This window comes from Trichechus manatus, unplaced genomic scaffold, assembly GCF_000243295.1.
Source record: "Trichechus manatus latirostris isolate Lorelei unplaced genomic scaffold, TriManLat1.0 scaffold00038, whole genome shotgun sequence".
Classification (NCBI taxonomy): Eukaryota; Metazoa; Chordata; class Mammalia; order Sirenia; family Trichechidae; genus Trichechus; species Trichechus manatus.
The window spans coordinates 6,667,934-6,686,585 of record NW_004443974.1 but is presented as its reverse complement, the minus strand read 5'-3'; the positions used below and the strand labels follow the sequence as shown (position 1 = coordinate 6,686,585).

The following is an 18,652-nucleotide window of genomic DNA, read 5'->3' as shown; positions in this document are numbered from 1 at the left end:
CCTCTGGAACTATTAAATTGCTATCCCTTCTGGCCTGTCTGAGAGCAGACAGAGTTTGCCCCTGTTCTTAGGAGAAGTGAAATAGTTCTCAGGCAGAGACTCTTAGGTGTTCTTAGTAAGAAGTCATCAGCATGGATAAGGATTGTGAATGCCACAGGAATACGAGAAGCGAATCAGTTAACTTTGTAAACAAAACAAAACAAAACAAAAACCAACCCAAAACACAGTGGCTTAAACCAACAACCATTTTATTTGCTCACAATTCTATAGGTCAGCTGAGCAGTACTAGACTGCGCTGGATTATCTGCGTATGCATGTTCTAGAAAGTATCCCTAACAGCTGTAGGTCTCACTTGGTATGGCCAGGATGGTTGGGACAGCTAGAGCCCTTCTTCCTGTGGTCTTTCATTCTCTATTAGACTAGCATGTGTTTCTTCACATGACAGTCTCTGGGTTCCCAAAGAGCAAACCACCATGCACAGCTCTTTTCAAGACTCTTAACATGTTTGTTAACATCTTCTAAACAAAACTAGTCACAACATCCACCCAAATTCAGTGCACACTATGGTGAAAATGTTCTTCTATTGAGTATATTTCCCAGCGCTCCTTTCATGTCCCTATTCCTCAGACTATAGATAAAAGGATTTAGCATGGGAGTAACCAGAGTGTATAATATGGCCACAATGACATCTTTGTCATTGGAGTTACTGGATGAGGGGAAAAAGTACAATCCAACAATTGCCCCATAGTATAGAAACACCACAGAGAGGTGGGAACCACAGGTAGACAAGGCTTTGCGGATTCCCTTTGTTGAGGGAACTCTCAGAATAGTGGCCCCAATGAGGCCACAGGAGACCAGGATGCATACGAATGGAAAGGTAATGACCACAACCCCCACAGTGAGGAATACCAGCTCATTGGTTGAGGTGTCTGAGCTGGACAGCTTAAGTAATGCAGAGAGGTCACAGAAGAAGTGAGGGACAGTGTTGTCTCCGCAGAAAGAGAGACGGGCCAGCAGCAGTGTGTGCAATAGAGCACTGGCAAAGGATAAGACCCAGGACACAATTACTAGGGGGAAACACAGCCTTTGACTCATGATGGTGGTATAGTGGAGGTGGTGACAAAAGGCCACATACCTGTCATAGGCCATTGAGGTGAGAAGGAAGCTGTCAGTATCACCAAAAAATAAGAAAAAATACACCTGAGAAATGCACCCAGCATATGAGATGGATTGACTCTGTGTTTGCATGTTCATCAGCATCTTTGGTGATGTGACTGATGAGAAAGAGATGTCAGTAAAAGCCAAGTGGCTGAGGAAGAAGTACATGGGAGTTTGGTATATGCCCTGCTGCTCCGGCTGGATGGGGAGCCCTAGGAGGAAGAATTTGGACACACTGCTCTGATTATCCCTCCTCATCCTGTTCTTCTCTTTTGCTGTAGATCAAAAAAGAGATGACAATGTGAAAGAATAAGAAATTATTATGATGGTCGCATAATAAGAATGTGTATTTGAACTACTCGGGGTATGAATCTTGGATATCTCATGCTATGTGCTCCACTAAAGAGAGTCAGTAACAGTCTGACCACGGGCTATTATGGGTCCACCTAGAAATAAACAAAGCTATTTTGGAGGAACCATGAAACATCAGAATGATTTATCAGATCAGACCAGGTTCAAACTCGAGATTAAGAATCTAAGGTGCAAGGCTAGGTAACTAACTGGCTGTTAGAGAGACTACTAAATTAAAAAAAAAAAAAAGTTGCCGTTGAGTTCATTCCAACTCATGACGACCCCATGTGTTACAGAGTGGAACAGCACTCCATAGGGTTTTCAAGGCTGTGACCTTTTAGAAACACATCATTACTCCTTTCTTTTGAGACAACACGGGGTGGGTTCATACTGTCAACCTTTCATTTAGGAACTGAAGGAAGAGTACAAGAGAGAGACAGTCTAATTAGTCTATTGTCCTCCTTTAACCCCTCTCTTCCTATTCTTCTCTCACACTCTTTGGTTAATGTTTTATTTCCATGGATTGCATAGGATGAGACAACCCAGTGGGCTGCTCTGCATCTCTCAGAAATTCAGAAGTGCACACATGATGAGAGACCTTATAAGTAACTACCCAAGGCAAGGAGTTTAAGGACAGGAATCTATGTCAGTAACATAAAGGAGCTAGTGGCATACCTTGTAGTATAGCCATCAGTCCTTCCTTATCAAAATTCTTTCCCACTCCTCAACATTTTCAGTCTACCATTACCCTTTCTTTGGAAATTTTCATGGAATGGGGAAGAAAGAAAATCTAATTTCTCTTCCAAGTTCCTACCGTATCTTCTCCCTCAGTTCAAACCAGAGTTCTCTTGTTCAAGTCTTCAGAACACCGGGAAAGTCATTGGCTTTTCCAGTCCCATCCTAAAGTTGTCAAAGAAGAAACCCTTTATAAGAATTTGTCTAATCTACTTTACCAAATAACAGCTTATCATTTTCCTATGATCTTACCCTAGCTTTTATACCAGTCACTCAAATCTGGTATTTTTCTTATAATATTTCTAACACTTTTATACTGCTAGTACCATCTATCATTCCTTTCTCTTTTTGCTTCAAGTCCACTAGTCTTAGACCTGCATATGTGAACCTTTACAAAATAATAAGAAATAAGATCAGGATGGTTCTATCTACTGAAAAAACAGAACCCATGTAATATATAAGGACTACTAATCAATCTCAAGGTCATTCTCTGGTAGCTGAGAGATGCCTCACTGTAGGAGTTATCAGTCATCTATGGAGTTAAGTAAAGATTCCGTTATCTACAAATTCTCAGCTTGACTGACATGATCCTTAAAATCCCTAGTTCTTTAGCCCTCCGCATTAAAAATCCTGTCTGTAATTGGTTTTGTTGAATTGTACAGTGAAAAACATTGAATTGGCAAATGTGTTACCTAAATTTTTACAAGAAAGAAAATTATTAACTTGATATTTTTACCTGAGAAAAATTACACATTCAGTTTTAATAGTCAATAACATGTTAATATCCAGTCTATTGCAATAGATAAGCAAATTAGTTGTCTGATGGGCATTTATATTGCTTCCAATTTTTCCTATTTCCAAATATATTACAAATAATAGCATTATTCAATATATATTACAAATAATAGCATTATTCAATATTAATTTGCAATGGGAAAATATAGGATAAATTCCTAGAAATGGAATGGCGAGATATGTGCATTTTCCATTTTAGTATATATCTTGGATTATAGGAAGCTAAGGTGGTGAAGAAGCCTCTTTCGATGGGTTTTTTGTAATGAGTCATAAATAATAAGAAAAAGATTGTCATGTGAAGATTCTAGAAGAGGCCATTCTAGTTACAATGAATATCAAGTGCAAGACTCTAGGGGAGAAGAAAGAGCTTAGAGTGTTTAAGGAACAGAAAAAATACAGGAACTTGGTTAGCAAAAGAAGGATAGAAGGTTGGAGAATTATCTAGGAGTCAGGTTATTAAGGCCTTTTCTACCATGATAAAAATTTCAATTTTATTCTCAGAGCAATAAAACACCCATGAGAATCTTTAAGTAAAGAAGTGATGGAAAAATTTTTAAATATTTTGCTCGCTACTGGGTGAACATACTATAGTAAGGGAAGAAGGTCAGGAGGAATCTTAACGGGACACTATTGCAGTAGTTCAGCTACAAAATACTAGCTACTTACACCTGGATTGTGACAGCAGAGATGAAGACAATTGAAGAAATTTGGGATAAAATTTGGAGGAAAAACCAACATGACTCAATTGAGGATGAAAGATAAATGAGAGAAAATATGTGTTTGCCCTATCCTCTAAATTTTGCATAGATTATCAGTTCCAGATAAATTACTCTACTTGAAGTTGGTTTGAGGAGGGGTAGATCATGCTAGGAATCAGTAGCACATACTTGACACACCTACATACAATCATACCACTGATTCCATACCACTGATACAGTATGAAGAATGTAAAGTCTACTCCTCCTCTGACACGGCCTCTTAGGTGAAAAGCACAGATTCCTTCAGGCACAAAGTATGGGATGGTTCTTCCATTTCTCTCTAGAAGATCCAGAGTCCTGTGAAGCAGATTCAGTCTCTAAGTCAAAGATGCATTGAAACAGGAAGAAGAGTTACCAGTTCACAACCAGACAAGGTAGATATATTCAGACACTCCTGTTCACAGCTCCTCGGCACTGGCTGGGGTTCTACCTTACAAAACACAGAAAGGCCCCGGGAGGGCAAATCCCCCCAACCCAAGCTCCAAATTAGAGAGTAACAGCAAATAATTGCTTCATTTGCCCTTGGCCTCCCATGGGGAAAGAACTGTTTGTTGATAGCAAGCAAAAGGAGAGTTCATCCTTGGAGGAATAATGATAATAACCACAAAGCATCTACTAGGAATTTGATGACTCATGGAGCTTTTTGCCTTTTCAGTTTACATTGGAAACAATCCAGCTGGAGGCTGGGTGAGTGAACCCCAGATCTCTTGTTTCTGAAACTCATGCCATTTCAAGAACAAACGAGTGAGCAAACTGATATTCCATCATCACAGTTGGACCCTGGAGAGTAGGATAGTTTCTAGGAATCTTTGTCTCCTGCCCGTAGACTGTAGAGTCGGCATTCTATTGCTGCAAGTTTGTCACAAAACCATAGAAAACCCTTTAAAGAGATGCTTTCTACTAAACCCTTCACAAAATTGATTCCAAATTGATTCCATGCATCTCTGGCTCCACTTCTTCAATGCCGGCTAGAAGATGAATGCTATGTGCTCCTTAGTAAATTGTTAGCAAATAATTTTCTGCCTTTTTTTCAAATCATCTGTTAAAATTTGAACTCTGCAGACCTGTTTTTTCTAGTAATTATAACTAATCAAATTATGGACTCTAACCTTAAAAATACAAGTGTTCTTAACTAGCAGTATGTATAAATAGATATCAGTATAAAATGTATAGAGTAGGTAATGTGATAATACACTTGGTGTATGTTGCATTTTTATTTGTTGAAAATTATTAATAAAAGTAAAGTTGTACCAGTTTAATTTATATATAAGGTTTTTTAAGTAATTTTTTTCTAGAATACACTGTTATTTATTCATATCCGCAAAGATTACAAGGACAATGAAAAATACAATAAATAACAATAGTGCTGAGGGGAAGAAGTATCATCTCATGCTTTAATCAACTTGGGATTTTTAATTAAAAGCATAGCACAAGGGGCCTGTAACAGGACCCAGTCAGAGAGTGTCCCAGATCCATTAAAAATTGGGCTGGTCGACTTGGGGAACAGTATGTTTTTTAGGTATCAGTGGGGATCTGGACTTCCACAACTCATGTTTCATATTCCTGCCTTGAGCAGGCTGCTTCCATGAATGGATCCAGTGGCCAGGCTCAGGTTTTCCTAAAAAGATTTTTGTTAATATTATACCTCAGAACAGGATGTTAATATTATAAATCTTCATATTGTCAAATTAATAATAATAATAATACAATAGTAATAATAAGACTGTCATAAACTGAATAGTAGTTGTGTTGTTCAGTGCCGTCGAATCAGTTCTGACTCATAGCCACCCTATGTACAACAGAACAAAACATTGCCCGGTCCTGCGCCATTTTCACGATTGTTGCTATGCTTGAGCCCATCATTGTAGCCACTGTGTCAGTCCATCTCGTTGAAGGTCTTCCTCTCTTTTGCTGACTGTCTGCTTTACCAAGCATAATGTCCTTCTCCAGTGACTGATCCCTCCTGATAACATGTCTAAGAAGAAGTAATTAGATGAGAATGGAAATCCCAAAACAAAGAAAACATGAACATAAAACAAAGTATTTTTCAAAAGGAAGTTATAAAAACAGAAATTACACAAAATAAGATGATAGAATTAAGACCAAACATAGCTTTTATCAAAGTGAAATAAATGTAATCAATGTAAAAGTGATTAAATAACCTATTAAAAGAAAGAATCTCAGATTTGTTAAAAAATAAAAACGGAAACACCAATGGAGCACTTAATAAGTACATTTTGTATATTCATTTGTTGGAATATGCAGCCATCAAAATTTTATGAAAATTACATATATGTACAGAAGTTTATACATATGGAAAACATCTGGAAGCTATTAGTGTTTATAGAGTAGGTCTGGGGATTGGGAAGAGGGAGAATTTGTCACTCTACATCCTTATGTCAACTGAGCCCTGGTGGTGCGGTGGTTAAAGCAATCGACTGCTAACAGAAAGGTCAGTGGTTCAAAAGCACCAGTAGCTTCCCAGGAGAAAGATGTGGCAGTCAGCTTCCATAGAGATTTACAGCCTTGGAAACCCTCTGGGGTCGCTATGAGTTGGAATTGGCATGATGGCAATGGATGGCAAAAACGAATGTTGGCAAAGTACAAAGGAAGAGAGATTCTGTAGTTGTGGAAGGCAAAATGCCAAAGCATCATAAAAGTAATCTAAAGATGGAATATTACTCAGCCATAAAGAGAAGTGAAGCCCTGAGACATGCCAAAACATGCATGAACCTTGAAAACATTATGCTGAGTGAAATAAGCCAATCACAAAAGGACAAATATTGTATGATCTCGCCAATAGGAAATACTTAGAATAGGAAAATGTATAGAAATTAATTTTAATAGTGGTTACCAGGGGCAGGAGGGAGGGAGAAAAAGGAAATCATTGTTTAGGAAACACTGAGTTTCTGTTTAGGGTGAGAGAAATTTTGGCAACGGATGTTGGTGATGGTTGTACAACATGATTGACGTAACTGGTATCACTGAATTGTACATGTGAAAAACATTGAATTGGCAAATATTGTATTATCTATATTTTTACAACGATTAAAAACAACTAAATCTATAGAATCTGATCTGATTTAGTGTCAAATTGAAAATATCCACAAGGATAGTGTTAAGGACCGCTAATGGGCTCTGCAGCTAAAAACTACCTACCTTGTAGGTACTTGTTGCAGAGCTCAGGGACCTTCTAGCCTTCTAGTTTTCTGGCCTGGGGGCTGGAATGGTCTGAGGGAGGGGGTGTACAGCTGCCCAGTCAGGATCACAGTGGTGGCCTAGCCTGGAATGGCCTCCCTGGGGCCGCCCTGTGTTAACTTTGGGTTCCTCCTACAAAATGGCCAGAAGCTTCTGGGGTGAGGACTGAACCAGCTTCTGCAGCACCTGAAAAGGCTCTCACTCTCTCACATGGGGTTTCCTGAGGCTAGATCCTGAAGAAGTCTGGATACAAAAGGAGAACATCCTGCCACCTCAAGCATCTCCAGTCAAGTGAGTTGGCTACTAATTGCTCTCCCTCCTTCTCCCTCCTCCCCCTTGCCATCTGCAAAACTAGACACATAAAACCCGCTGCCATTGAGCCAATTCCTACTCAGAGATCCTATAGGACAGTGTAGAATTGCCCCATAGGGTTTCCTAGGCTGTTATCTCTACAGAAGCAGATTGCCATGTCTTTCTCCTATAGAATGGCTGGTGGGTTCGAACCCCCCACCTTTCAGTTAGCAGCTGAGCGCTTAACCACTGAACTCTCAGGGCTCCTTAGACTTCCCCATAGCCCCCAGGAAAGGTCTGGGTGCAGCCAGGGCCCCAGCTTTGAGGAGACACAGCTGGGTTCAGACTGGCTCCTCCCTCTTTCCAGTTATGTGAACTTGGACGAGTCATTGTGCCTCTCAGGGCCTCTCCTATCTCCCAACCTGCACAATGGGGATCATTTTAGCATCTGCTTCCTAAGGACTTCATCAGGTGTATGTGAGATAATACCTACAAAACCCAGGGCTAGTGTCTAGTGTAGCTAATGCACAAATGTAGAGATGAAAGAATTACAAGAAGGGGTGGGAAGCAGTGTGGAGTACACCTCAAAGCAGAGCTGAGATCTGGCAGTGTAATCTTGGGAAAGTCACTTTCCCTCTTAGTTTTTCAGTCTGCACCATGAGGGCATTGAAATTAAATGAAAATCAGATACCATCACCCTTTGGTACAAAATCAGCCAATCACTTTGATTATTTTCTCTATAGAACTTGCTCTTGTCTTTCGTATGTATTTGTTTTCATATTTTGTCCATCTCCCCCTTCAGACTGTTAACTTCTGGAGGACAGGGACCATGCCAGTCATTTTTAGTGCCTCACCCAGGGCCTAACCCAACACCTGGCACAGAAGAGTGCTTGGGGCATAGCTGCTGATGAATAAATAAGATGACCTTGGAGACCCCTTCCTCCTCTGGCTGTATCAGAATGTGGCTATAAATATTAATAATAGGAGGTGTGAGTCCGAAGCAAGGACCTCTGGGTGACTCTTCCTTGGTTCCAGTTGGCTCCAGCAAACCAGTGGTCACGCCTGCGAGAAGAGGCTGCCCGCCCCCTGGTGGCCAGTGCTAGTACTGCGGTCCAAGGCAGGAAAATCGTGCAACAAAACACGGAACTGTGTTTTGGGATAAAGTGAACAGATCTCAGGGGCTCCCGGGAAGCAAAGGAGGAGTACTTGCAAGCTCTTCAATGATGCGAGGACCCTCGAAGCCTCCTTTGGTCCCTTATTTCTCTTCTCAGGACCGGTGGTATCCAGTTCATTTACAAAGCATCCTCTTGTGTGAGCTTTGGTAGTTTGTGTCTTTCAAGGGATTGATCCATTTCATCTAAGAAGTTGAATTTATTGGCATAAAGTTCTTAATAATATGTCTTTATTAGTCCATTAATATGTGTGTCATATGTAGTGGCAACACCTCTCTTATTCCTGATATTTTCAATTTGTGTATTTTCTTTTTACTTTCAATCAGTCAAGAAGTCTATCAATCATACTGATCTTCCCAAAGAAGCTTTTTGCTTTAATTTATTTTTCTTTCTTGTTATTCTGTTTTCCAGTTCTTTGATTTGTGTTCTGGTCTTTATTTTTCCTGCTTACTTTGGATTTAATTTGCTCTACTTTGTCTTATTTCCTAAGGTGGAATATGAAGTCATTGATCTGAGATCCTTCCTCTTTACTAATACAGCCATTAAGTGCTATAAAGTTTCCCCAAAATAGGATTTTAGTGGTGTCTCACAAGTTTTGAGATGTTATGTTTTCATTTTCATTCAGTTGGAAATAATCTATAATTACCCTTTTAATTTCTTCTTTAATCCATGATATGTTTAAAGTTTTGTTTTGTTTTTTATGTTGTTTTCAATTATTTAAGAGATTTTCCAGAGCTCTTTCTGTTATGGTTGCTAATTTAATTCTACTGTGGTGAGAATGAGTTGGAATTGACTCAACAGCAACGGATTTGGATTTTTTTTGACAGTGAGAATACATACTTTTCATGACTGTATGCTTTTTAAATCTTTTGAGACTTGTTTCATGGCCCAGAAAATGGTCTATCTTGGTAAATATTGAAAAGCTGTATGTTTAGCTTTTGTTAGTTGGAGTGTTCTATAAATATCAAGTAGGCTTATGGTGTTGTCCCAGTCTTCTATATATTTATTGATTTTCTGCCCACTTGTTATATCAATTGTTGGAAGAGGCTTATGGAAAGCTTCACCTATTACTGTGGAGCACTGGTGGTGCAGTGGGTAAGAGTTATGGCTGCTAACCAAAAATCTTGGCAGTTTGAATCCACCAGCAGCTCCTTAGAAACCCTACGGGGCAATTCTACTCTGTCCTATAGGGTCGCTATGAGTTGGAATTGACTCGAAGGCAATGGGTTTTTGGTTTTGGTACATACTGAAAAACTGTACATTTAGCTTTTGTTAGATGAAATGTTCTATAAATATCAATTAAATAGGCTAATAGTGTTGTTCAAGTCTTCTACATCTTTACTGGTTTTCTGCCCACTTGTTATATCAGCTGTTGAGAGAGGCTTACAGAAAGCTTCACTTATTATTGTGGATTCATATGGCTAAAATTAAGCCAACTGACACTACCAAATGGCAAGAATGTGGAGCAATTAGATCTCCCATGTATCTGTGACGTAAATATAAAAATGTACAGACCCTTTGGAAAAAAATATTTTGGCAGTTTATTTTAAAGTTAAACATATAGTTACCGTAATCCAGTCAGTAGTTTCATGCCTAGATATTTATCAAAGAGAATTTTTTAAAAGATCTATCTACACAAATATTTTACATAAATATAGAAGCTTTATTTATTTTATATTATATATATATTATTTATTTATAATAACCACAAACTGGAAACAACCTAAATGTCCGTCAGTAAGTGACCAAGTAAGCAAATTGTGGTATAGCCATGCAATTGAACATTCTTGTTGTTAACTGTTGTCAAGTCAGCTCCGATTCATGGTGCCCTTATGTATAACAGAACAAAACAGTGCCCAGGCCTGTGCCATCTTCATGATTGTTGGTATCTTTGAGTCCATTGTTGTGGCTATGTGTCAGTCCACCGCACTGAGGTTTTTCGTCATTTTTGCAGACGCTCTCCTTTTCCAAACATGTTGTCTTTTCTAGTGGTTGGAAATGAACAATAGTCAGCAATAACAAGAACATATCTGCTTATATACACAACAAATGGATGAATCATAAAAATATTGGGCTAAGTGAAAGAAGTTGGATACAAAAGAAAACAATTTTGTATGGTTCCATTTATTTAACATTAACAGACTAAATTAATCTATAAAGAGAGAAAGGAGATCAGTGGTTGTCTGTTGGCCATGGATTGAGAGATGATTGATTGCCAAGGACTATGACACTTTTTTTTCTCTCTCTTTTTTTTTTACTGTACTTTAGGTGAAGGTTTACAGAACAAATAGTTTCTTATTCAACCGTCAGTACACATATTGTTTTATGACATTGGTTAACAACCCCACGACATGTCAACACTCTCCCTTCGCAAGGTTTTTTTTTTTTTTTTTTTTTGTGAAAATATACATAGCCAAAGATACACCTTTTCAAAAATTTCTACATGCACAATTCAGTGACATCAAATACGTTCTTCCAGCTGTTCTGCTATTCTCACTTTAGATGAAGGTTTACAGAACAAAATAGTTTCTCATTAAGCAGTTATTACACATGTTGCCCTATGACAATGGTTAACAACCCCACTACATGTCAGCACTGTCCTTACTCAGCCTTGGGTTCCCTATCACCAGCTTTCCTGTCCCTTCTGCCTCCTAGTCCTTGTCCCTGGACTGCTGTACCTCATTGGTCCTGTTTAGTTTTATGGGGCTGTCCAGTCCCCGGCTGAAGGATGTCTGGGGGCCATACTCTCGGGGTTTCTCCAATCTCTTTCAGGCCAGTAAATCTGGTCTTTTTTATGTGTGTTAGGATTTTGTTCTACATCCTTCTCCAGCTCTGTCCAGAATCCTCTGTTGTGATCCCGGTCAGAGCAATCAGTGGTGATAGCCGGGCACCATCTAGCAGTACTGGACTCAGTCTGGTGGAGGCCTTGGTAGCTGTGGTCCATTAGTCCTTTGGACTAATCTATTCCTTGTATCCTGTTCTCTTCATTCTCCCTTGCTCCCGAAGGGATGAAACCAGTGGAGTATCTTAGATGGCTGCTCACAGGCTTTTAAGACCCCAGACACTACTCACCAAGGTAGAATGTAGAACATTGTCTTTATAAACTGTGTTATGCCAATTGAGCTAGATGTTCCCTGAGACCAGGACTATGGAAATTTTGTGATGATAGAAATATTCTAACTTTTTATTGTGTTTTACAGGTGCATACATTTGTCAAAATTCACCAAACTCTACACTTAAAATGGGTATCATTTATTGTATGTAAATTATACCTCAATAAAGTTGGTTTGTAAAATATGTACATCTATCTAAGCAATATATTTTTTAGTGTTCTAAGAGATGTAATTAAAGCTATCAAAAGTTAATGTAACAATAAACACAAAATCAGGATAGTGGTCACCTCTGTGGCAGTGGCCCCAGAATAAGATAATGACAAGAATGTATGTAGATGCAATTGATGATATTCTAATTTTTAAGTTGATATTGTGTTCATAGGAATTAATTTTACCATGATTCATAATTTTGTGTATATACATTACACACTCATAACACACAAAAAATTTGAATAACTAATGTCTTTCCTAATGAAATAGGATTTATGGATGAGTCTTTCATGGAGATGTGAAGGAATTCTGCAATCCTTAGTGACCAAATGATATTTTATGAGAGCATTTCTCACCTGCCCTCTACAGAGTTGCCTGAGACATTCATATGGATCAACTACTTTGGTAGAAGAAAATGGACTCTAGTCTCAAAGGAGTTTCCCCCGGGCAACTGATTTATTTCTGTTGATGGTGGCAGATATTAATGGGGTGGTTCTAAATTTAGGGAAGATTCTCAGTTCTAGTGCCATTAACAGAAGCAGCAGGTATATTTGGTCTCTATGGACTGGGCGAACATCAGACAACCAGATGATTAGGAACAATAACATCCAGACAACACGGACTTCCTCTATTGATGAAACTTGGACTTGGATTTATCTTCTCAAGGCCATTGTACCCTAAACTGACCTGGGATGGAGAACCCCCACAGCTTCCTGGATTCATCAGGGAAAGAGGGGAATGAAAAGAAAAAAAAAAGACCCCAAGAGTGAGATGGGAGCAAGGCTAATTTAGCATAAAGTTGATTTTATTTTACCCTCAAACTGACAAAGCAATGCACGTTAATTATAGCTTTAATTACATTATTAATTTTCTTGCATGCTTTATTATTTATTTTCTGATATTATCTCATATGGACTATTTGCAATTCTGATTTCCATAAGTAAAAATAATAATAATAATAATAATGAACACATTTTTGGAATTTTTTAAAAACCACTGTAATCCGTTAAAGTCGCTGACATGCAATATTCACCACAGAAGTCAGAGCCTATTCAGTAGGCCAACAGAGAATAAGCTGTCTGTAAATGTTTCTTGAGTGAATGAATGAATTATGTTTTTTGATGGCATCTCATTGGAAGGAGATTTATATATTTTTAAAAGATATAAATTAAAGAAAATGTTCCATCTTGACCCTGGTCTTAAAGGGAAGACATTCAGTCTTTCACTACTAAATATAATGTTAGCTTTAGATTTTTCATAGCTGCCCTTTATCAACTTAAGTAAGTTCCCTCTATTCCCAGTTTTCTGAAATGTTTTGTCAATGGATGCTTGCAATAAAGAACAACGATGAATCCATGAAACATTTCACAGCATAGATGAATCTAGAGGGCATTATATTGAGTGAAATAAGTGAATCACAAAAAGACAAATAAGACTGCTATTATAAGAAAAACAAGAAAAGGTTTACACACAGAAAAAAAAACATCTTTGATGGTTATGAGGTAGGAGAGGGGTGGGGAAAGGAAATCACAAACTGGATAGTAGACAAGTGTTAACTTTGGTAAAGGTGAATACAACACATATTATAGGGAAACTCAGCACAACTAGATCAAGGCAAAGCCACAGAAACTTCACAGACACATCCAAACACCTGAGGGACAGAGTTACAGGGGCTGAGGGCTGGGGACCATGGTCTTGGGGGTCATCTGGGTCAATTAGCATAATATAATTCATACAGAAAATGGTCTACACCCTGCTTTGGTGAGTAGCATCTGGGGTCTTAAAAGCTTGCAAGTGGCCATCTGATATACATCTATGGGTCCCATCCCGACAGGGGCAAAGGAAAAAGAAGAAAAACAAAGACACAAGGAAAATATTAGTACAAAGGACTAATAGACCACCTGAACCACAGCCTCTACTGGCTGATCCTAGAAGAATTAGATGGTGTCTGGCTACCACCTCCAACCACTATGACAGGGATCACAATAGAGGGTCCTTGACAGAGTCAGAGAAAGATGTAGAACAAAATTCAAGTTCTCAAAAAAAAAGACCAGACTTACTGGTCTCACATAGACTGGAGGAATCCCCAAGACTATGGCCTCCAGACACCCTGCTGACTCAGAACTGAAGCCACTCCTGAAGTCCACCTTTTAGCCAAAGATTAGGCAGGCCTATAAAACAAACAATAACACATGTGAGGAATGTGCTTCTTAGATCAATCAAGTATACTAGACCAAATGGGCAACACCTATCCAAAAGTCAAGAAGAGAAGGAAGGAAGGGACAGGAAAGCTGGAGGAATGGACACGGAGAACCCCGGGTGGAAAGGGAAAGGGGGAGAGTGCTGACATAATGTGGGGAAGACAGCCAATGTCACAAAACAATTTGTGTATAAATTTTTGAATGAGAAACTAATTTGTGTAAACTTTCACCCTAAGTACAATAAAATTAATTAAAGAAAAGAATGGATGCTGGATTTTGTCAAAATTTTATTGCATATACTGAGATGATATATGAATTTTATTTATTTGTCTATTTAAAAGGTGAATTACAATGATTGCTTTTCAAATGCCAAACCAACCTTGCATTGCTGGAATGAAACCCACTTTGGTCATGATATGTTATTCTTTTCTTTTGAATAACATTTTATTGTATTTTTGATGAAAGTGTCCACAGCAATAAAGGTTCTCACTCAACAATTTATACACATATTGTTCAATGACATTGGTTACATTCTCCACATCCTGTCAACATTCTCATTATTTCCATTCTCGTTGTTATGTTCCCATTAACCTAGTCTCACTGTCCCCCAACCTTCTCACCTATGCTTCAGAGTAATTATTGAACATTTAGTGTCATATAGATGATTTTTTAGATGTGTTACCCATTTCATTGATAAAATTTTGTTAATTTTTTTGCATCAACGTTTATAGGAGATATTAGTCTGTGCTTTTATTTTCTTGTATTAACTTCTTATGGATTTGGTATCAGGGTAATGCTGGACTTTAGAATGAGTTGTGAAGTTCCTTTCTCTTCAATATTCAGGAAGAGTTTCTGGATAATTGGTATTATTTCTCTCTTAAACATGTGGTAGAATTCACACGAGACCATCTGTGCCTATAATTTTCTTTATGGGGAGATTTTAAACCACAGATTCAATTTATTTAATTGATATAGAGTGGTTAAGGTTATCTATTTCTTCTTGAATGAGCTTTGGTATTTTTTGTCACTCAAACAATTTGTTTTCTTAAAGATATCAAATGTATTGATATTAGCTGATCATAAGGTTCTCTTGTTTTCCTTTGAATATCCATAGAATTGGTAGTGATGTTATCTCCCATTCTTAATATTGGTAATATGTGTCTTCTCTTTTATTTTTTCCCCAATTTTCCTGACTAGAGGCTTATTGATTTTATTGTTCTTCTAAAAAAAAAAACAATTTTTGGTTTAATTAAAATTTTCTGTTATTTATGTTTTCTATTTTATTAATTGTCATTATCTTTACTATTTCTTTCATCTGCTTACTTTGTATTAAATTTGCTTTCTTTATCTAGTCTCTTAAGGTGGATACTGGGCCATTCGTTTTCCCTAACAGAGGCGTTCAGTGCTATGTATTTCCCTTCTTTGCACTGCTTTGGCTACATCCTACAAGTTTGGTATGTTTTCTATTCATTTTCATTTCATTCAAAATGCCTTGTAATTTCATTTTTTATTTCTTCTTCAATCCATGGGTTATTTTGAAATGTGTTATTTATTTTCCAAATATTTGGAGATTTCCCAGATATTTTTTTTAATTGGTTTCTAATTTAATTACACTGTGGTCAGAGAACACACTTTGTATGGTTTAAATCCTTTTAAATGTATCAAGACTTGTTATAGAGCCCAAAATTCATTCATTTATCATGGCTTTTAATGCTCCCAAGCTGACACGAGAGACCAAAATCTCTTATCGGTAAAATTAAAAAATTTACAAAATCAGCCTCATAATTGGTCTCCTTGTTTTCATACTTGCCTTCCTTCAGTACATTTTCAGCAAAAGATACAGGACACTTTTAAAACTTAGTCAGATAGTGTTGCTCCTCTGCTGACAACTTTCTATTCTTTCCCAAATCACTCAGAATTAAACCAAATACCTTATAATTTTCTACAACACCTGACACAAACAGACCACTTACTACCTCTAAACTTCATCTGCTACCAATCTCCCACCACCACCACCACTACTACACTTCTCACTCTCTGATAGCCATATTAGCTTCCTTTCTGTTTCTTCAGCATGCTAAGCACTCTCCGGACTCAGAGCCTTTTCAGTTTCTGCTCCCCTTGTGTGGGAGGCTCTTCCCCTCATATAGAAACAACAACTTCTTTTCCACTGTCCTTAAGGTTTTTGCTTAAATCCATCCTTCTTCAGAAAGCATACTCTGATCACTAGATTAGATAAAATTGCAGCCCCACCTCCTTATCTCCTTAGCCCTGCTTGTCGTTGTAACAAGCATAATCTTACACTTACAAGACACCATATACCTTGTGTTTTTATTATGTCTCCCCTCCCTAGAATGTAAACTCCTCAAGGGGAGAAATTTTCATTTATTTGTATAGAAAAGTGCCTGGCACATAGTAGATAGGGAATACAAATTTACTTAACGAATGATATCTCTTGCATGTGTTTATCTTTGCTTCGACTAGACATGGGTTGCCTCAGTTAGGGCAGAAAGAGACAATGCTCATTTTTCCAAACTAGAAGTAAGCAGGAGAATATAGTTTTTCCTATCAAGAAAAAATCCCATAGAGTGAAAAAGACTTTCTTAGAACTAGGGAATTTGTTAGAAATGATTGCCCTATGAACCTCTGTTGGATTTTTCCACCATGAGTACAATAAAATTAACGAATGTCATGGATTAAATTGTGTCCTCCAAAAATATATGTATCAATTTGGCTAGGCCATGATTCCCAGGATTGTGTGATTGTCCACTATTTGTCATCTGATGTGATTTTCCTATGTATTGTAAATCCTGCCTCTATGATGTTAATGCGGGGGGGGGGGAAGAGGCGGCAGTTATGTTAATGAGGCAGGACTCAATCTACAAGATTGGATTGTGTCTTGAGCCAATTTCTTTTGGAATATAAAAGAAAGGAGCAAGCAGAGAGACAGAGGAACCTCATACCACCAAGAAAGCAGTGCCAGGAGCAGAGTGCGTCCTTTGGACCCACAGTTCCTGTGCAGAGAAACTCCTAGTCCAGGAAAAGGTTGATGAAAAGGATCTTCCTCCAGAGCCAACAGAAAAAGAAAGCCTTCCCTTGGCGCTGACACCCTGAATTTGGACTTCTAGCCTACTTGACTGTGGGGAAATAAATTTCTTTTTGTTAAAGCCATCCACTTGTGGTATTTCTGTTATAGCAGCACTAGACAATTAAGACAACGAGCAAGATCAGAAGTTTTGCATTTTGTTTATATTTTAGGAAACTGTAAAAAAATACTTTATTAATCAGCTACTGCATTAGACAGACAGGCATTTGAACTAGGAACTACACACATTTTTACAACTATGGGAAAAAACAGAGAAACTATAGTCATTAGCTCATTCAACCCTTTTTATGACACTTTATTTCCCTAAAAAAAAAAAGACACTTTATGGGGTGGAGCCAACAAGCTGCTATAGGCAGAAGCACCACGCCATCCTTCCACAGCAAAGACCCAAAAAACTAAGTAAAACAGAGACATACGTCAGTCCTGGAACCCTAAGCATCAAATGAAGGGATAAAGAACTCAACAAACCACCGAATGGAATAAGAAACTGACAGAGAACAGAGAGTTAGGAGAGCTATGGAATGGAGGTCCCCTATTAGCTAATGTGGCACGGATTCACCATCTTAGACCCTTCAGCCACCAAGAACAGTAGACAGGGAGTATGGGAAGGCAGCTTCATGGAGCTCCCAGCAGGAGACAGAGCACCTAGTGATACGTGCTTTCCCACCCCCTACCTTTCTTTGCCCTGCTTGTGCCCCACAGCTTTCCAGTGGCCCATGGTCACTCGGCCAGGGAGATGCTGGCTCCTTGCCACTTGGAGTCACCCCGCCCACACTGGCCAACTCCTTCGGTGCCATTTTTTTGTTGCTGTTGTTGCTTTTTTGACTTCTTTTGGTTTCTTCTCTGTCTCTCACCTCCTTCCTTTCCTTTCTCTCAAACACCTGGCTCTGTGTGCCATCTCTGCTCCTTCTAGACAGGCTGTTCAGTGCTGCTTGGCTGGGGTGCCACTTTCCTGGTCTGCGCCACCAAGCCAGTGGGCTCCCGTGGGGCTTTTTTTTTTCTTTTCCTTTCTCAGTTTTTTTGTCCTTTTTACCATCTTTCCTTTCTTTTATGTTGAACTCCTGGCACCATATGCCATCTCTGCTCCTTCTAGACAGGCTGTGCAGTGCCACTTGGCTGGGTAGCCCCTTCCCTGGTCTGTGCTGCCAAACCAGAGGGCTCCACAGTGCTTTTTTTTTTTATTTTCTTTTATCAGTTTCTTGTCTATCTCTACCTCCTTTCCTTTCCTTGTGCCATTTCTGCTCCTTCTTGACAGGCTGTGTGGTGATGCTCGGCTAGGGGGCCCCTTCCCCAGTCCATGCTACCATGCCAGTGGGCTCCCTTGGGACTTTTTTTTCTCTTTTTTTTTTTTTTTTTCTGTTTCTTGTCTCTCTCTACCTTCCTTCCTTATTCTTCTGCTGAACATCTGGCTCTGTGTGCTGTATCCACTCCATCTTGATGGGCTGTGCAGCACCACTGGGTTGGGAACCCACTTCTGGTGGGCTCCCTTGGAGCATTTTTTTTTTCTTCTTTTTTCCAGTTTCTTGTCTCTCTCTACCTTCCTTCCTTTCCTTCTTCCCAAACA

General features: G+C 38.7%; 1 protein-coding gene across 1 annotated transcript in view; it reads right to left on the bottom strand.

Annotated features, from left to right (window-relative positions):
• Nucleotides 1-561: 561 nt before the first annotated feature.
• LOC105756243 (olfactory receptor 1J4-like) overlaps nucleotides 562-18,652 on the bottom strand; it is a 66,834-nt gene continuing 48,743 nt past the window's right edge. The window contains exon 2 of the mRNA XM_012555321.2: nucleotides 562-1,417. Coding sequence (XP_012410775.2) covers nucleotides 562-1,417 — 856 coding nt within the window. The remainder of the gene's footprint in view (nucleotides 1,418-18,652) is intronic.